Source organism: Aethalodelphis obliquidens, unplaced genomic scaffold, assembly GCF_003676395.1.
Source record: "Aethalodelphis obliquidens isolate GAN/ISIS:26980383/991018 unplaced genomic scaffold, ASM367639v1 scaffold5, whole genome shotgun sequence".
NCBI lineage: Eukaryota > Metazoa > Chordata > Mammalia > Artiodactyla > Delphinidae > Aethalodelphis > Aethalodelphis obliquidens.
The window spans coordinates 28,998,938-29,014,743 of NW_020837949.1; the positions used below are offsets into that span (position 1 = coordinate 28,998,938).

General features: G+C 35.3%; 1 protein-coding gene across 1 annotated transcript in view; it reads right to left on the bottom strand.

The window, feature by feature from the left end:
• Positions 1-15,806, bottom strand: part of CPED1 (cadherin like and PC-esterase domain containing 1) — a 301,483-nt gene that overhangs the window by 193,108 nt on the left and 92,569 nt on the right. The window contains exons 5-6 of the mRNA XM_027102088.1: positions 15,519-15,651; positions 14,158-14,326 (exon numbers count right to left, since the gene is read on the bottom strand). Of these exons, the coding sequence (XP_026957889.1) occupies positions 14,158-14,326; positions 15,519-15,651 (302 nt within the window). The remainder of the gene's footprint in view (positions 1-14,157; positions 14,327-15,518; positions 15,652-15,806) is intronic.

Genomic DNA, 15,806 nt, shown 5'->3' on the forward strand with positions numbered 1-15,806 from the left:
TTGCCAGAGGTTTCTTTGAGAGGACAGTTTGGAGGAAAGCATTTTTGTTTCCCTCCTGCCTCACCCTGTGGTCCCCTAGGACATTCACTGCCTGCTCCTTTCTTGTTAAGGATGTGAAGCCCACCCCAGGATTCAGGTTGCTGAATGTCTCGCTCAGATGAGGAGGTGATGAGATGTGTGTGATTACATCACATCTGGCATTCACTCCTCTACCCTATTCTCTCTCAAACCCCAAGTTTGATGGATTATAATGAAGGGGAGTGCCTCCTCCCAGGGCTTTTCTATCTAAGAGGTTAGGGAGTGAGATTCTGACCAAGGAAGTCACCTGATACCATAGTAGCAGAGAGAAGTGATCAAAAGTGGTTTTACAATGCCTGGAACTCATCCTCATACCTCTTTTGGATTTACCTGGCCTTCCCCCAATATGATAATGGTGAGAATAAATAGTATCTGCAGGATAACTTAAGCTCAAAGGACAAAATAGGGGAAAAATGAAAAGTATAGCTGCCTGGAAAGAAAAGCAACAAACTAAATACCATATATCACGCTCCTAAAACTAAAGGACAAGGGGTTCTGTGGCAATGGATAGCACATTGGACTTCTAAAACCAATGGGTTAGGAATTTAAAATAAGCATGATTAATATACTCATACTAGGAATAATGGAAGATAGTAGCAAAATGAAATATTAAAGAAGATCATTAAAAAGAACCAAGAGGAAAAATAGTAAGAAATCAATAGATACAAGTAAAAATGTGCATAGTTCTCAAGTTAAGGGGTATCGGCACATGAAGGAAGGGGTCAAAATCTGGACAACAGAAGAAAGAAAGAAGAAACAGTGAGCAAAAATATTCCAAGAAATAATGGAAACAAATTTCCCAGAATTAAAGAGTAAAGACTTGGGGTCCAAACTGGAAACACAAGTAAGAAAAGAAACAAATCCAGGGGGATGTTGTGAACAGTTTAGGGGATGTGAGGGTGATAAATTCCTTGATAAAGTTTGGTTAGGTTTGGTTTTTTAAGAAAACAAAACAAAACAAAAAGTGATTATTTCAACCAGAAATAAAAATCTACACTGTAGATCTACACTGCAATGTGGGGAAGTAGTGTAGAGAGCAAATGATATTAGTCTTAAGGGGGCAGAGTGGGAGATATTAAAAATTTAAGAACTTAATAGGAGAAAATAAACATGAATGTATGTCTTAAATGAAGGATATCCACTGCATGTTATATTAAAAATGTATAATTTTTAAGCTGACAGAAGAAAATTCAATCTTTACAGTGAAAAGCAGGAAAAGATATTTTAAATAAAGCAAAAAGAATGCATTGAAAAATTTAAAAAATAAGATGGTAGTCACAATCTAGGCACATCAGTTAAAAATCATAAATTAGGGCTTCCCTGGTGGCGCAGTGGTTGAGAGTCCGCCTGCCGATGCAGGGGACGCGGGTTCGTGCCCTGGTCCAGGAAGATCCCACATGCCGCGGAGCCATGGCTGCTGAGCCTGCGCGTCCGGAGCCTGTGCTCCACAACGGGAGAGGCCACGGCAGTGAGAGGCCCAGGTACCGCAAAAAAAAAAAAAATCATAAATTAAAAACAAAGATTCTCAGATTGGATGAAAACAATCAATTCCAAAACTATATTGACTATTTAAAAATACATTTACTACAAAGACATGTAGAAAGGGTAAAATTAAAAATACATATGGTAAAACAAAAATATGAACTAAAAGAAAACTCACAGCTGACGAAAACAGAAATTAAAGCAGTAGTATCCTAAGACAAAAGAAAGCTAATATATACTGGTTAAAGGAACTATGGAGAAAGAAGTTGTACCCATGATAAATAACAGGTAGCAAAACAATATAACTTCAAAATAGTCAACCCACTGAATGGCAGGGAGAAACAGACCAACAACTGTAGTTGGAGATTTTAACACATTCCACTTAGCAACTATCAGATCAAGAGGAAAACAAATAGGTATCTGCAAAATATGATTAATAAGAGAGCCTTTAACTATTAATATATACAGAATTTCTATACCCATGTAGAGTTTTTCTTTTCAAGCACCCATGGAAGGTTTTTTTTAAATAGAAAGATTATTAATAAACGAAAGCCTGGATAAATTCCAAGACAGCAGTAGCATACAGGATTTGTCCTCTGATAATAATGCAATATATTAGAAATTCATAACAAAAAGATAGCTGAAAAAGAATCCTTTGTTTATAAATGGAATAATATGTTATTAAATACCTTGAGTTAAACAAGGCAATCATAAAGAATATTAAAAAATAATTAGAATTAAATAATTCAAAATTTATGGGACATGACTAAAGCAGGACATAAAAGGAACATATAGCTTTAGCCATTTTTACTAGGAAACAAAAAATGTTAAGCATAAAGGAGGCAAACATTCAAATAAAGAAACGATAAAGAAACAATAGAGCAAACAAACAAAACACTAGAAGCCAAGAAATGACACAAATAAGGGCATAAATCTGTGAAACTGGGAAAAACAACTTCAAAATTATGAAAAAGATTAACAAAATAAAAAACTAGTTTCTTTAAAAAGATTTAACCAACTCTAAAAAAAAAACTTCTGGCAATTCTAGTCAAAAAATTAAAAAAAACACATATCTACAAAGGATAAATTTAAAAAGATGAAATAGCTATAGACACAACAGATACAAAAATCAAAACATTATAATCAACTATACACTAAAGAATTTGAAAATTTGACGAAATTGGTAACCCCCCCAAAATTGCCAAATTGTACAAGAAGAAATTGAGAACTTAAAATCAAAATGTTTTGATTTTTTGTTTTAATAATGTTGAATGTTTTAATAAGTTGAAATATCAATGCTATTTTAAAAAACCTCCAAAACCTCCAAAAAACGTCCAAAAAACCTCCAAATCTATTTTTTTCAAGAGACTTGTACCAAATTCCTGAGGGTAAGCTAATTTCTATCTTATATAAGTTGCTCCAAAAAACTGAAAAAAAGTGAAAGTTATCCAGTTTAATTTTATGAAGCTATAATAATCTCAACTGTAAAAACCAAGTATGAGAAATATAAGAAAATATAAGTCCACATCATTTATGATCAAAGGTATAAAAATTGTAAATAAACAAATCCAACAGAGTATTGAAAATAGCACAGACTTATCAAGTAGGTTTTATCTCATTTATGCAAGGAGGTTTTATTAAGAGAAAATCTAGCAATATAATACACATAAACTTGAGGAGGAAAAAAAATCATGATTATCTCAAAATGCAGAAAAAAAGTGTTGGTGAAGTTCAAAATCATTTCATGATGAAGATTTCCAGGAAACTAAAAATAAAAGAGAATTTCCTTGACTTGGTGAAGTTTATAAATCCATATGTCTTAGAGTTATATTGTAAAAAGATTTATAAATGAAATCATATGATGTATTTGTTTCAAAATAAATTAGTGTTAGGGAAAGGGAGTAGAGAGGGTACAGATGAAACAAGACTACCTATAAATTGTAACGGCCGAAATGTAATGATAGATCCATTGTACTTAATTATATTATTCTCACTACTTTGGCACACATTGCAAAGATTACATACCAAAAACCTACAGCGAGCATTTTACTTAACGGAGAAACTTGAGATGTGCCCATCTTAAAAGATGTTCAACTCAAGAACATCCACTATCAGTTCTACTTTTAAAGATTCTTGGCAACATTAGTCAAGGAAAAGGAAAAAAAAAAAAAAAAAGAAGAAGAAGGAAGTAGAAAAGAAGATAGCCAAGAATTAAAAGGAAAGAGATTAACATGACCTTATTTGCAGATAAAACACGTAGTAAAACCAATGATATTAATAGTTAAATTACTGGAACAAGTTTATCAAATAGAAATTCCACTTTAAAAATAGTATTTCTTGAAGATGGCAGACTAGAAGAACATGGAATTCACATCTCTGCACAACTAGGGCACCTACCAGGCATCACTGGGGGACTACAGACACCAAAGGGGATGGGAGGAACTGCCAATGACCAGCTTGCAGGAGGTCGGGCCCAAGCTCCTGTGGTGGGAGCTCTGAGTCCAAACCACTGGACTAACAGAGAAGCTCAGACCCCAGGTTAATCGGAGTGAGGCTTCCCAGAGGTCCTAATCTCAGCACTAAGACCTGGCTCTATCCAACTGCCTGAAAGCTCCAGTTTTGGACACCTCAGGCTAAACAACCAGTAAGAGAGGAATATAGACCCACCTATCAAAAAAAAAAAAAAAAGAAATGACAAAAGAATATGTTACAGATGAAGGAGCAAGGTAAAAACCTACAACACCAAATAAATGAAGATGAAATAGGCAAACTACCTGAAAAAGAATTCAGAGTAATGATAGTAAAGATGATCGAAAATCTTGGAAACAGAATGGAGAAAATACAAGAAACATTTAACAAAGATCTAGAAGAACTAAAGAGCAAACAAACAATGATGAACAAAAAAATAACTGAAATTAAAAATACTCTAGAAGGAATCAATAGCAGAATAACTGAGGCAGAAGAACAGATAAGTGACCTGGAAGATAAAATAGTGGAAATAACTGCCAGGGAGCAGAATAAAGAAAAAAGAATGAAAAGAACTGAGGACAGTCTCAGAGACCTCTGGGACAACATCAAATGCACCAACATTAGAATTATAGGGGTCCCAGAAGGAGAAGAGAAAAAGAAAGCATCTGAGAAAATATTTGAAGGGATTATAGTTGAAAGCTTCCCTAACATGGGAAAGGAAATAGCCAATCAAGTCCAGGAAGCGCAGAGAGTCCCATAGAGGATAAACCCAAAGAGAAACACACCGAGACACATATTAATCAAACTATCAAAAATTAAATTCAAAGAAAAATATTAAAAGCAGCAAGAGAAAAGCAACAAAAAACATAGGACAGAATCCCCATAAGGTTAGCAGCTGATCTTTCACTAGAAATTCTGCAAGCCAGAAGGGAGTGGCAGGACATATTTAAAGTGATGAAAGGGAAAAACCTACAACCAAGATTATTCTCCCCAGCAAGGATCTCATTCAGATTCGACAGAGAAATTAAAACCTTTACAGACAAGCAAAAGCTAAGAGAATTCAGCACTACCAAACGAGCTTTACAACAAATGCTAAAGGAACTTCTCTAGGCAGGAAACACAAGAGAAGGAAAAGACCTACCATAATAAACCCAAAACAATTAAGAAAATGGTAATAAGAACATACATATCAATAACTACCTTACATGTAAATGGATTAAATGCTCCAACCAAAAGACACAAACTGGCTGAATGGATACAAAAACAAGACCCGTATACAGGCTGTGTACAAAGACCCACTTCAGACCTAGGGACACATACAGACTGAAAGTGAGGGGATGGAAAAAGATATTCCATGTAAATGGAAATCAAAAGAAAGCTGGAGTAGCAATTCTCATAGCAGACAAAATAGACTTTAAAATAAAGACTATTACAAGACACAAAGAAGGACACTGCATAATGAAGAAGGGATCAATCCAAGAGGATATAACAATCAAAAATATTTATGCACCCGACATAGGAGCACCTCAATACATAAGGCAAATGCTAACAGCCACAGAAGAGGAAATCGACAGTAACACAATCATAGTAGGGGACTTCAACACCACACTTTCACCAGCAAACAGATCATCCAAAATGAAAATAAATAAGGAAACACAAGCTTTAAATGACACATTAAACAAGATGGACTTAATTGATATTTATAGGACATTCCATCCAAAAACAACAGAATACACTTTCTTCTCAAGTGCTCATGGAACATTCTCCAGGATAGATCATATCTTGGGTCACAAATCGAACCTTGGTAAATTTAAGAAAACTGAAATCATATCAAGTTTCTTTTCTGACCACAACACTATGAGACTAGATATCAACTACAGGAAAAATTCTGTAAAAAATAAAAACACATGGAGGCTAAACAATATGCTACTAAATAACCAAGAGATCACTGAAGAAATCAAAGAGGAAATTTAAAAATACCTAGAAACAAATGACGATCAAAACACGACAGCCCAAAACCTATGGAATGCAGCAAAAGAAGTTCTAAGAGGGAAGTTTATAGCAATACATGCCTACCTCAAAAAACAAGAAACATTTCAAATAAACAGCCTAAACTTACACCTAAAGCAATTAGAGAAAGAAGAACAAAAATACCCCAAAGTTAGCAGAAGGAAAGAAATCATAAAGAACAGATCAGAAATAAATGAGAAACAGATGAAGGAAACAATAGCAAAGATCAATAAAACTGAAAGGTTTTATCTTCTTTGAGAAGATCAATAAAACTGAAAGGTTTTATCTTCTTTGAGAAGATAAACAAAATTGATAAACCATTAGCCAGACTCATCAAGAAAAAAAGGAGAAGACTCAAATCAATAGAATTAGAAATGAAAAAGGAGAAGTAACAACTGACCTTGCAGAAATACAAAGGATCATGAGAGATTACTACAGGCAACTATGTGCCAATAAATGGACACCCTGGAAGAAAAGGACAAATTCTTACAAAAGCACACATCCTGAAACTGAACCAGGAAGAAATAGAAAATATAAACAGACCAATCAAAAACACTGAAAATGAAACTGTGATTAAAAATCTTCCAACAAACAAAAGCCCAGGACCAGATGGCCTCACAGGTGAATTCTATCAAACATTTAGAGAAGAGCTAACACCTATCCTTCACAAACTCTTCCAAAATATAGCAGAGGGAGGAACACTCCCAAACTCATTCTATGAGGCCACCATCACCCTGATACCAAAACCAGACAAAGATGTCACAAAGAAAGAAAACTACAGGCCAATATCACTGATGAACATAGATGCAAAAATCCTCAACAAAATACTTGCAAACAGAATCCAACAGCACATTAAAAGGATCATATACCATGATCAAGTGGGGTCTATCCCAGGAATGCAAGGATTCTTCAATATATGCAAATCAATCAATGTGATACACCATATTAACAAACTGAAGGATAAAAACCATATGATCATCTCAATAGATGCAGAAAAAGCTTTCGACAAAATTCAACACCCATTTATGATAAAAACTCTCCAGAAAGGGCATAGAGGGAACCTACCTCAACATAATAAAGGCCATATATGACAAACCCACAGCCAACATCATTCTCAATGGTGAAAAAGTGAAACCTTTTCCACTAAGATCAGGAACAAGACAAGGTTGCCCACTCTCAGCACTATTATTCAACATAGTTTTGGAAGTTTTAGCCACAGCAATCAGAGAAAAAAAAGAAATAAAAGGAATCCAAATCGGAAAAGAAGAAGTAAAACTGTCACTGTTGCAGATGACATGAGACTATATATAGAGAATCCTAAAGATCCTACCAGAAAACTACTAGAGCTAATCAATGAATTTTGTAAAGTAGCAGGATACAAAATTAATGCACCAAAATCTCTTGCATTCCTATACACTAATGATGAAAAATCTGAAGGAACATTTATGGAAACACTCTCATTAACCACTGCAACAAAAAGAGTAAACTAGCTAGGAATAAACCTACCTAAGGAGACGAAAGACCCATATGAAATTAAAGATGATATAAACAGATGGAGAGATATACCATGTTCTTGGATTGGAAGAATCAAAATTGTGAAAATGACTATACTACCCAAAGCAATCTACAGATTCAGTGCCTATTCAATCCCTATCAAACTACCAATGGCATTTTTCACAGAATTAGAACATTTCACAGAATTAGAACAAGAAACTTCACAATTTGTATGGACATACATAAGACCCCTAAGAGCCAAAGCACTCTTGAGAAAGAAAAACAGAGCTGGAGGAATCAGGCTCCCTGACTTTATTTTATACTACAAAGGTACAGTAATCAAGACAGTATGGTACCGGCACAAAAACAGAAATACAGATCAATGGAACAGGATAGAAAGCCCAGAGATAAACCTATGCACATATGGTCACCTTATCTTTGATAGGGGAGGCAAGAATATACGATGGAGAAAAGACAGCCTCTTCAATAAGTGGTGCTGGGAAAACTGGACAGCTACATGTAAAAGAATGAACTTAGAACACTCCCTAACACCTTACACAAAAATAAACTAAAAATGGATTAGAGACCTAAATGTAAGACCTAATGTAAGACCTAATGTAACTATATAGATCTAATGTAACTATAGGTTACATTAAGACCTAATGTAACTATAGAGACCTAAATGTAAGACCTAAATGTAACTATAAAACTCTTACAGGAAAACATAGGCAGAACACTCTATGGCATAAATCACAGCAAGATCCTTTTTGACCCACCTCCTAGAGAAAGGGAAATAAAAACAAAAATAAACAAATGGAATCTAATGAAACTTAAAAGCTTTTGCACAGCAAAGAAAACCATAAACAGGATGAAAAGATAACCCTCAGAATGGGAGAAAACATTTGCAAACAAAGCAACTGACAAAAGATTAATCTCCAAAATATACAAGCAACTCATGCAGCTCAATATCAAAAAAACAAACAACCCAGTCCAAAAAATGGGCAGAAGACCTAAATGGACATTTCTCCAAGGAAGATACACAAATTGCCAACAAACACATGAAAGGATGCTCAGCACCACTAATCATTAGAGACATGCAACTCAAAACTACAATGAGGTACCACCTCACACCAGTCAGAATGGACATCATCAAAAAATCTAGAAACAATAAATGCCCGAGAGGGTGTGGAGTAAAGGGAACACTCTTGCACTGTTGGTAGGAATCTAAATTGATACAGTATCAATGTAAATTGATACTGTTCTCACTATGGAGAACAGTATGGAGGTTCCTTAAAAAACTAAAAATAGAACTACCACATGACCCAGCAATCCCACTACTGGGCATATACCCTGAGAAAACCATAATTCAAAAAGAGTCATACCAGAATGTTCATTGCAGCACTATTTACAGTAGCCAGGACATGGAAGCAACCTAAGTGTCCATTGACAGATGAATGGATAAAGAAGATGTGGCACATATATACAATGGAATATTACTCAACCATAAAAAGAAATGAAATTGAGTTATTTGTAGTGAGCTGGATGGACCTAGAGTTTGTCATACAGAGTGAAGTAAGTCAGAAAGAGAAAAACAAATACCGTATGCTAACACATATATATGGAATCTGAAAAAGAAAATGGTTCTGATGAACCTAGGGGGAGGACAGGAATAAAGATGCAGAGGTAGAGAATGGACTTGAGGACATGGGGAAGGGGAAGGGTAAGCTGGGATGAAGTGAGAGAGTAGCAGTGCCATATATACACTAGCAAATGTAAAATAGATAGCTAGTGGGAAGCAGCCGCATAGCACAGGGAGATCAGCTCGGTGCTATGTGACCAACTAGAGGGGTGGGATAGGGAGGTTGGGAGGGAGACACAAGAGGGAGGGGATATGGGGATATATGTATAACTGATTCACTTTGTCATACAGCAGAAACTAACACACCACTGTAAAGTAATTATACTCCAATAAAGATGTTAAAAAATAAATAAGTAAATAACAATATCAAAAAATACTCCCAGGAATCTTGAAATAAACTTAAGCAAAACCATATAAGATCTCTGTGGAGGAATAAAAATTAAACTCTAATAAAGGACAAATAAAATGACCTGAATAAATGGAGAGACAATATTATGAATAATCAACTCTTCAAAAATTAAGCTAAAAATTCAATATTATATTGAAATTCCAGTAGGATTTTTTTTGAATTTTATTTATTTTTTTAAACAGCAGGTTATCAGTTATCTATTTTATACATATTAGTGTATATGTATCAATCCCAATCTCCCAATTCATTCCATCACCACCACCACCACCCCCGCCACTTTCCCCCCTTGGTGTGCATACATTTGTTCTCTACATCTGTGTCTCTATTTCTGCCCAGGAAACCAGTTCATCTGTACCATTTTTCTAGGTTCCACATACATGCTTTAATATACAATATTTGTTTTTCTCTTTATGACTTAGTTCACTCTGTATGACAATCTCTAGATCCATCCACGTCTCTACAGATGACCCAATTTCATTCCTTTTTATGGCTGAGTAATATTCCATTGCATATATGTACCACATCTTCTTTATACATTCATCTGTTGATGGGCATTTAGGTTGCTTCCATGACCTGGCTATTGTAAATAGTGCTGCAATGAACATTGGGGTGCATGTGTCTTTTTTGCATTATGGTTTTCTCTGGGTATATGCCTGGTAGTGGGATTGCTGGATCGTATGGTAATTCTATATTTAGTGTGGTTTTTTTTTTTTTTTTTTTTTTGGCGGTACGCGGGCCTCTCACTGTGTAGCCTCTCCCGTTGCAGAGCACAGGCTCCGGACACACAGGCTCAGCGGCCATGGCTCACAGGCCCAGCCACTCTGCGGCATGTGGGGTCCTCCCAGACCAGGGCATGAACCCGTGTCCCCTGCATCGGCAGGCAGACTCTCAACCACTGCGCCCCCAGGGAAGCCCCTATGTTTAGTTTTTTAAGGAACCTCCACACTGTTCTCCATAGTGACTGTATCAATTTACATTCCCACCAACAGTGCAAGAGGGCTCCCTTTTCTCCACACCCTCTCCAGCATTTGTTGTTTGTAGATTTTCTGATGATGCCCATTCTAACTGGTGTGAGGTGATACCTCATTGTAGTTTTGATTTGCATTTCTCTAATGATTAGTGATGTTGAGCAGCTTTTCATGTGTCTCTTGGCCATCTGTATGCCTTCTTTGGAGAAATGTCTATTTAGGTCTCCTGCCCATTTTTTGATTGGGTTTTTGTTTTTTTTTTAACATTGAGCTGCATGAGCTGTTCATATATTTTGAAGATTAATCCTTTGTCCGTTGATTCATTTGCAAATATTTTCTCCCATTCTGAGGGTTGTCTTTTCATCGTGTTTGTAGTTTTCTTTGCTTTGCAAAACTTTTTAAGTTTCATTAGGTCCCATTTGTTTATTTTTGTTTTTATTTCCATTACTCTAGGAGGTGGATCCAGTACGAGTTTAAAAGTATAATTGATATTCTAAAATGTTTATGAGGAAATAAACGCCCACCACATAGTTAACAATCTTGAAAAGAAGAAGTAGACAAGAGGTACCTCCCGTGTCAGGCATGAAGACATACTTATACTGCCAAAATAATAAAAAAGAGTGCAGTGGGCCAACTGGAACCGAACAGAGACATCAGAGATGGCTCCATATACATATGGAAACTTATACAACAAAAGTGATGTCAGATTCATAGTAAATGATGAGTTTTTAGCCCGTGAGAATGGAATATTTAGGAAAAAAGAAAAAAACTGGATCAGAGGTGATCTCTAGTTGAATTAAATATTTACATGTCCAGGGAAAATTATAAAGGTAATAGAAAAAAATGGAGAAGCACACCTTTGTGACTTAGAGATAAGAAAGGATTTCTGAAACTAAATCCCCAAAGAGGAAGCCTATGGAAAAATTAATTTGATTAATGAATTGAAGATTTCTAATCAAAAAATAACACTGTGATAAAGTTAACAGAGAGAGGGCAAATTGAGCTATTTGCAAGATCGAGATAACACTCTTCACCTGTCACAGCTGGAAACAGTCAAATGTTGGCCTATGCGGGGGTATGGAAATTGACACAGGCATTTTGGAGGGCGAGCTGGCATTATTTAATTCTATCAAATGAACCTATGTATTATGCCCCAGCCATCCCAGTTCTGGGTATACACTCTTCAGAAAATCATATGCAGGTTCATAAAGAGTCAGATACAAGGATTTGTGCATTTGAAGTACTGTTTGCTTTAGCCAAGAGCTGGAGCAATCCAGATGTCTATCACTGGAGCAGTGGGGAGGTAAACTATAAGGGAAAACACATCACTAATACTGCAAATCAGTGAAAAAGTAACAGAAGATATACACATAGCAACGTGGAAGGTTTCTTCCTAAAAATACGTAGTGCTGCATTTTAAAAAATAGTCAGAGGGACTTTCTTGGCGGTCCAGTTGTTAAGACTCCACGCTTCCACTGCAGGGGGCGGGGCATGGGTTTGATCCCTGGTCGGGGAACTAAGATCCCACATGACGCACGGCCCAATATATATATATATATATATATATATATATATATATATATAGTAAAAGATAAAGGAAAAAATATCTAATATAATACAGTTTATATGCTAAAGATACTTGCATGTATAACAAAATAAAAATGCTTATTTTACAAGAATATGCACAAAAAATACACACATTAAATCATTATAATGATGGCCTTTGAGAGGAAGGATAATTAAGTGGGAAACGGTGATAAAATGTATTAAATGAAACAGATAAAACAAGAGAGGAGGCTTGCACACACAGATGTTGCAAGTTCCACAAGGACAGGGATTTGGGTCTCTGCTCAACAAACATTTGTCGAATACATGAATGTGACATGAATAGAGGATTATGATTCTTGTATCTCTCTATATCTGATTTCTAATTTTTGGTTGAATCATATGAAACTGTAATTTTTTGTAGGTCAAAACTGGCCAAGTTAGCAACTGCATACAATTCAACTTAATAGAAGAAGGCAACTGGGGAATAATTAAAGGTTCTTAGGGAAATATAAACAGCCACTGTGCAGACTTGTGGGAGATAACATGAAAGACAAATCAAATTAGATTCCACTTTTTCCTGATCAAAAACCACTTAATACTGATATAATTGAGATGAGATGATTGTCTTTAAAATAAACCACCCTTAAGACCTAAGTCATCAACACCATTTCCTTAAAATATCAGTTACCTACTTTACTAAGTAATGTAACATCTGCATCTTTTGTCATGCTTATCTATTTTTTAATTGACAATTTTTAAACATACCATTTAAAAATTTTTCACTGTTGGAAGATTTTCCAAAACTTAAAGTGCAGTTTATGTAAGAAAAGTTCTGAAAAGTATCAGGTACAGTCACTTTTAAATCTCTCAAAACTATAAAAGGCACTTGTGCCTTCTTTTTTTTAAATACCATTTTTTATGATTAAAATACAAAAACCTGTACATATTTAATGCATACAATTTGATGAGTTTAGAGATAAGTATACACCCATGAAACCATCACTACAATCAAGTCATAAACGTATCTATCCCCTTCAAAAGTTTCCACCCACCCTATTTATTTATTTATTTAGTGATAAGAACATAAAATCTATCCTCTTAGCAAATCTCAGTATTATCAACTATAGGCGCTATACTGTAAGTCGATCTCCAGGACTTATTCATCGAGCATAACTGAAACTTTAGACCCTTAGACTAACACCTCCCTATTTCCCTCTTTCCCCAGCCCCTGGTAACTACCATTCTATTCTCTGCTTCTTTGAGTTTGACTAGTTTAGATTCCTTCTATAAAAGGGATCGGGTAGTATTTGTTCTTTGAAGGCATCTTTGATCTTACAGAAATAATTGTTCAGAAAACAGATAAGAGGAAGTGTGAAGAAACTGAAAGAATGCATGTGTGCATTTCCCCTTAACTACACTCTGAAAAATTATTTCTGTAAAATCAGAAACTCCTTAAAATGTATCAAGTATATTCTCACTAGACCTTATTTTCGAATGAGCTAACCTGAATTACCTCTTATAACTAAACTTTTTGGAGGTTATTATTAAGTTCTCCCTTGAAAACTTTCTCATCATGCTTTATGTCATGGCTACTGTGTCAGGCACCCTTGAGAGCGTTGTTTTTTACTCAGCAAATATTCCATATTGAATGGTGAAATGAAACAGGCATTATGCTTCCTAAAAATGAAGCAAAAAGCATAAGGGCAAAATTGTATTTTCCTTTGTTGCACTGACTACATTTTTCTTGAATGAGTGGAAAGTCAAGAAAAACAGACCACAGCTGAGAACTAGTTCTACAATGGGTCAAAGAACTGAACTAAAAAGATGAAGTGAGAGAAAAAGAAGATGTAGGCTTTGTGATCCCTAGTGAATTAAGCTGTTTCCAGTTCATTTTTGAACCTGCACCTATTAAATGAAAATCTCTGCTTGCAGCAATAAAACGATACAATCTTTGCTCCTTGGGATTTGATAATCATAAAGGTCGGAGAAAGGCAGCCCAACTCACTTTACTTATCTCCAGTATACTTTGTGGGAAATAACTGCAACAATGGAAATTTTACCTTGACAGTGAAGCGTTTTTTCTTTGGTGGATTCCAAACCGTGCCAGTCGAATGAATGAATGCACGCAGAGGAGTTAAGGATGTCACCAGCACATACGCTTTAAGAATTACGGATAAATCTTTGGCTCTCAAGAGTGTTTCTTGTGGAGCTAGGACTGTGGTTTGATTCCTAAAAAATTAAAAATATAATTAAAGCTCCATAATTTGGGGTATGTAATTTATAAATTGCCTCAGAGCTTTGTACACCCCATCTCTCTCTCACTGGACGCCAGCTTTCAGTGTATGGGTTGCCTTAAACGATGTCTAAAATTGTACCTAAAATGAGGCTTAAAGATCTAAAAAATTTAAATTAGTCACATCTGGTACCATCCCAACAAAAGTGATACATATAAAAGTTTAGGATACCCCTGAAATTTTCCGGTTCTGCCCTCTCCTACCTTTGCTCTATCTTATCCTCCACAAGAAAAGATACTGTTTCTCAATAGTGGACAGGCAGGTCACCAAAAATATGCCAAAATACTTTCCCCACTAATGTGATTCTACCTAATAACCTGCACCACAGATAAATAAGGGTTAATTTAAGGGATGAAGTATTAGGAAACACTTCAGTCTAAAAAAGGAAAAATAACACTAGTTAAATATTTTGTGATAAAACAAACATAATTTCATTATAAATGATACCAAAATGTATAACTATTTTCTTTTCTGCATCATATTTCTATATTTCAAATATCTAAGTTTGATCAATGAAAAGAGTGTGCTGTTTCATCTTCTGAAGTCTAGGTAAGCAGAAATGCATATGATTCTTCAATAAAAACTATTAACTGTGGAATACTACCTAATAATTATAAAATTACATGGGGCAAACTATTTTGTGTGTTGGATAAGATAATTAAAATCTCTTAATTTTTCACTATAATTTATCTACATGACAAAATCCTTTCCCTGAAGGTAACTTTAATAACTTGGTACCCTACAGTTGCTTTCTCAGAGCCATAAAAAAATAATAAAAAAAAAAATCATTCAGCCATACTCGTAGACTAAGGCATGTTATTTGAGTATAAAATGGAAGTTAAAATTTTAGTTTCACATGGCCAAGGTTTTAAATTCAATTTCCATTAATGTAACTTCCTGGATAAGAGTCCTATTTACCCAAATGTTTATTCTATGGCAAGAGAGATTTGAATTAGTGTAGCAGAAAATCGATGGTGGCATTATTTATTAAGAGATAGCCTAAAATTTATATAACAGAACCTAATAATTCAAACATGTAAAACCCCCAGATGTGTTTGGTGCTTTTCTCTTATTAGCTATCTTTTAAAATGCACGCTTGACATAACAATTCAAGATGATTAGCTTACAGCTGTTCACGTCTCCAGTCCCCTGGTTTCCACAAATATGACTTCACTGTTTTTAAAAGGTGACTTGAATTACTCAGCTTTAATTGTATGCTCTGATCCAGACACACTGAGGGGCTCACCGGAAGTTGCAATTCTGAAAAGATTCAACAGAGCAAAAAACAGTCATTCTATTGTTTCCTTTTGGAATGGCTTCCATAATAGAGTCTGCTATGTTAAACTGGTTCCAAGGGAAATAGGCCTCAAATTTTCTCCCCATTCTAATCAAGGTTCAATCCCTCAAGCATGAAG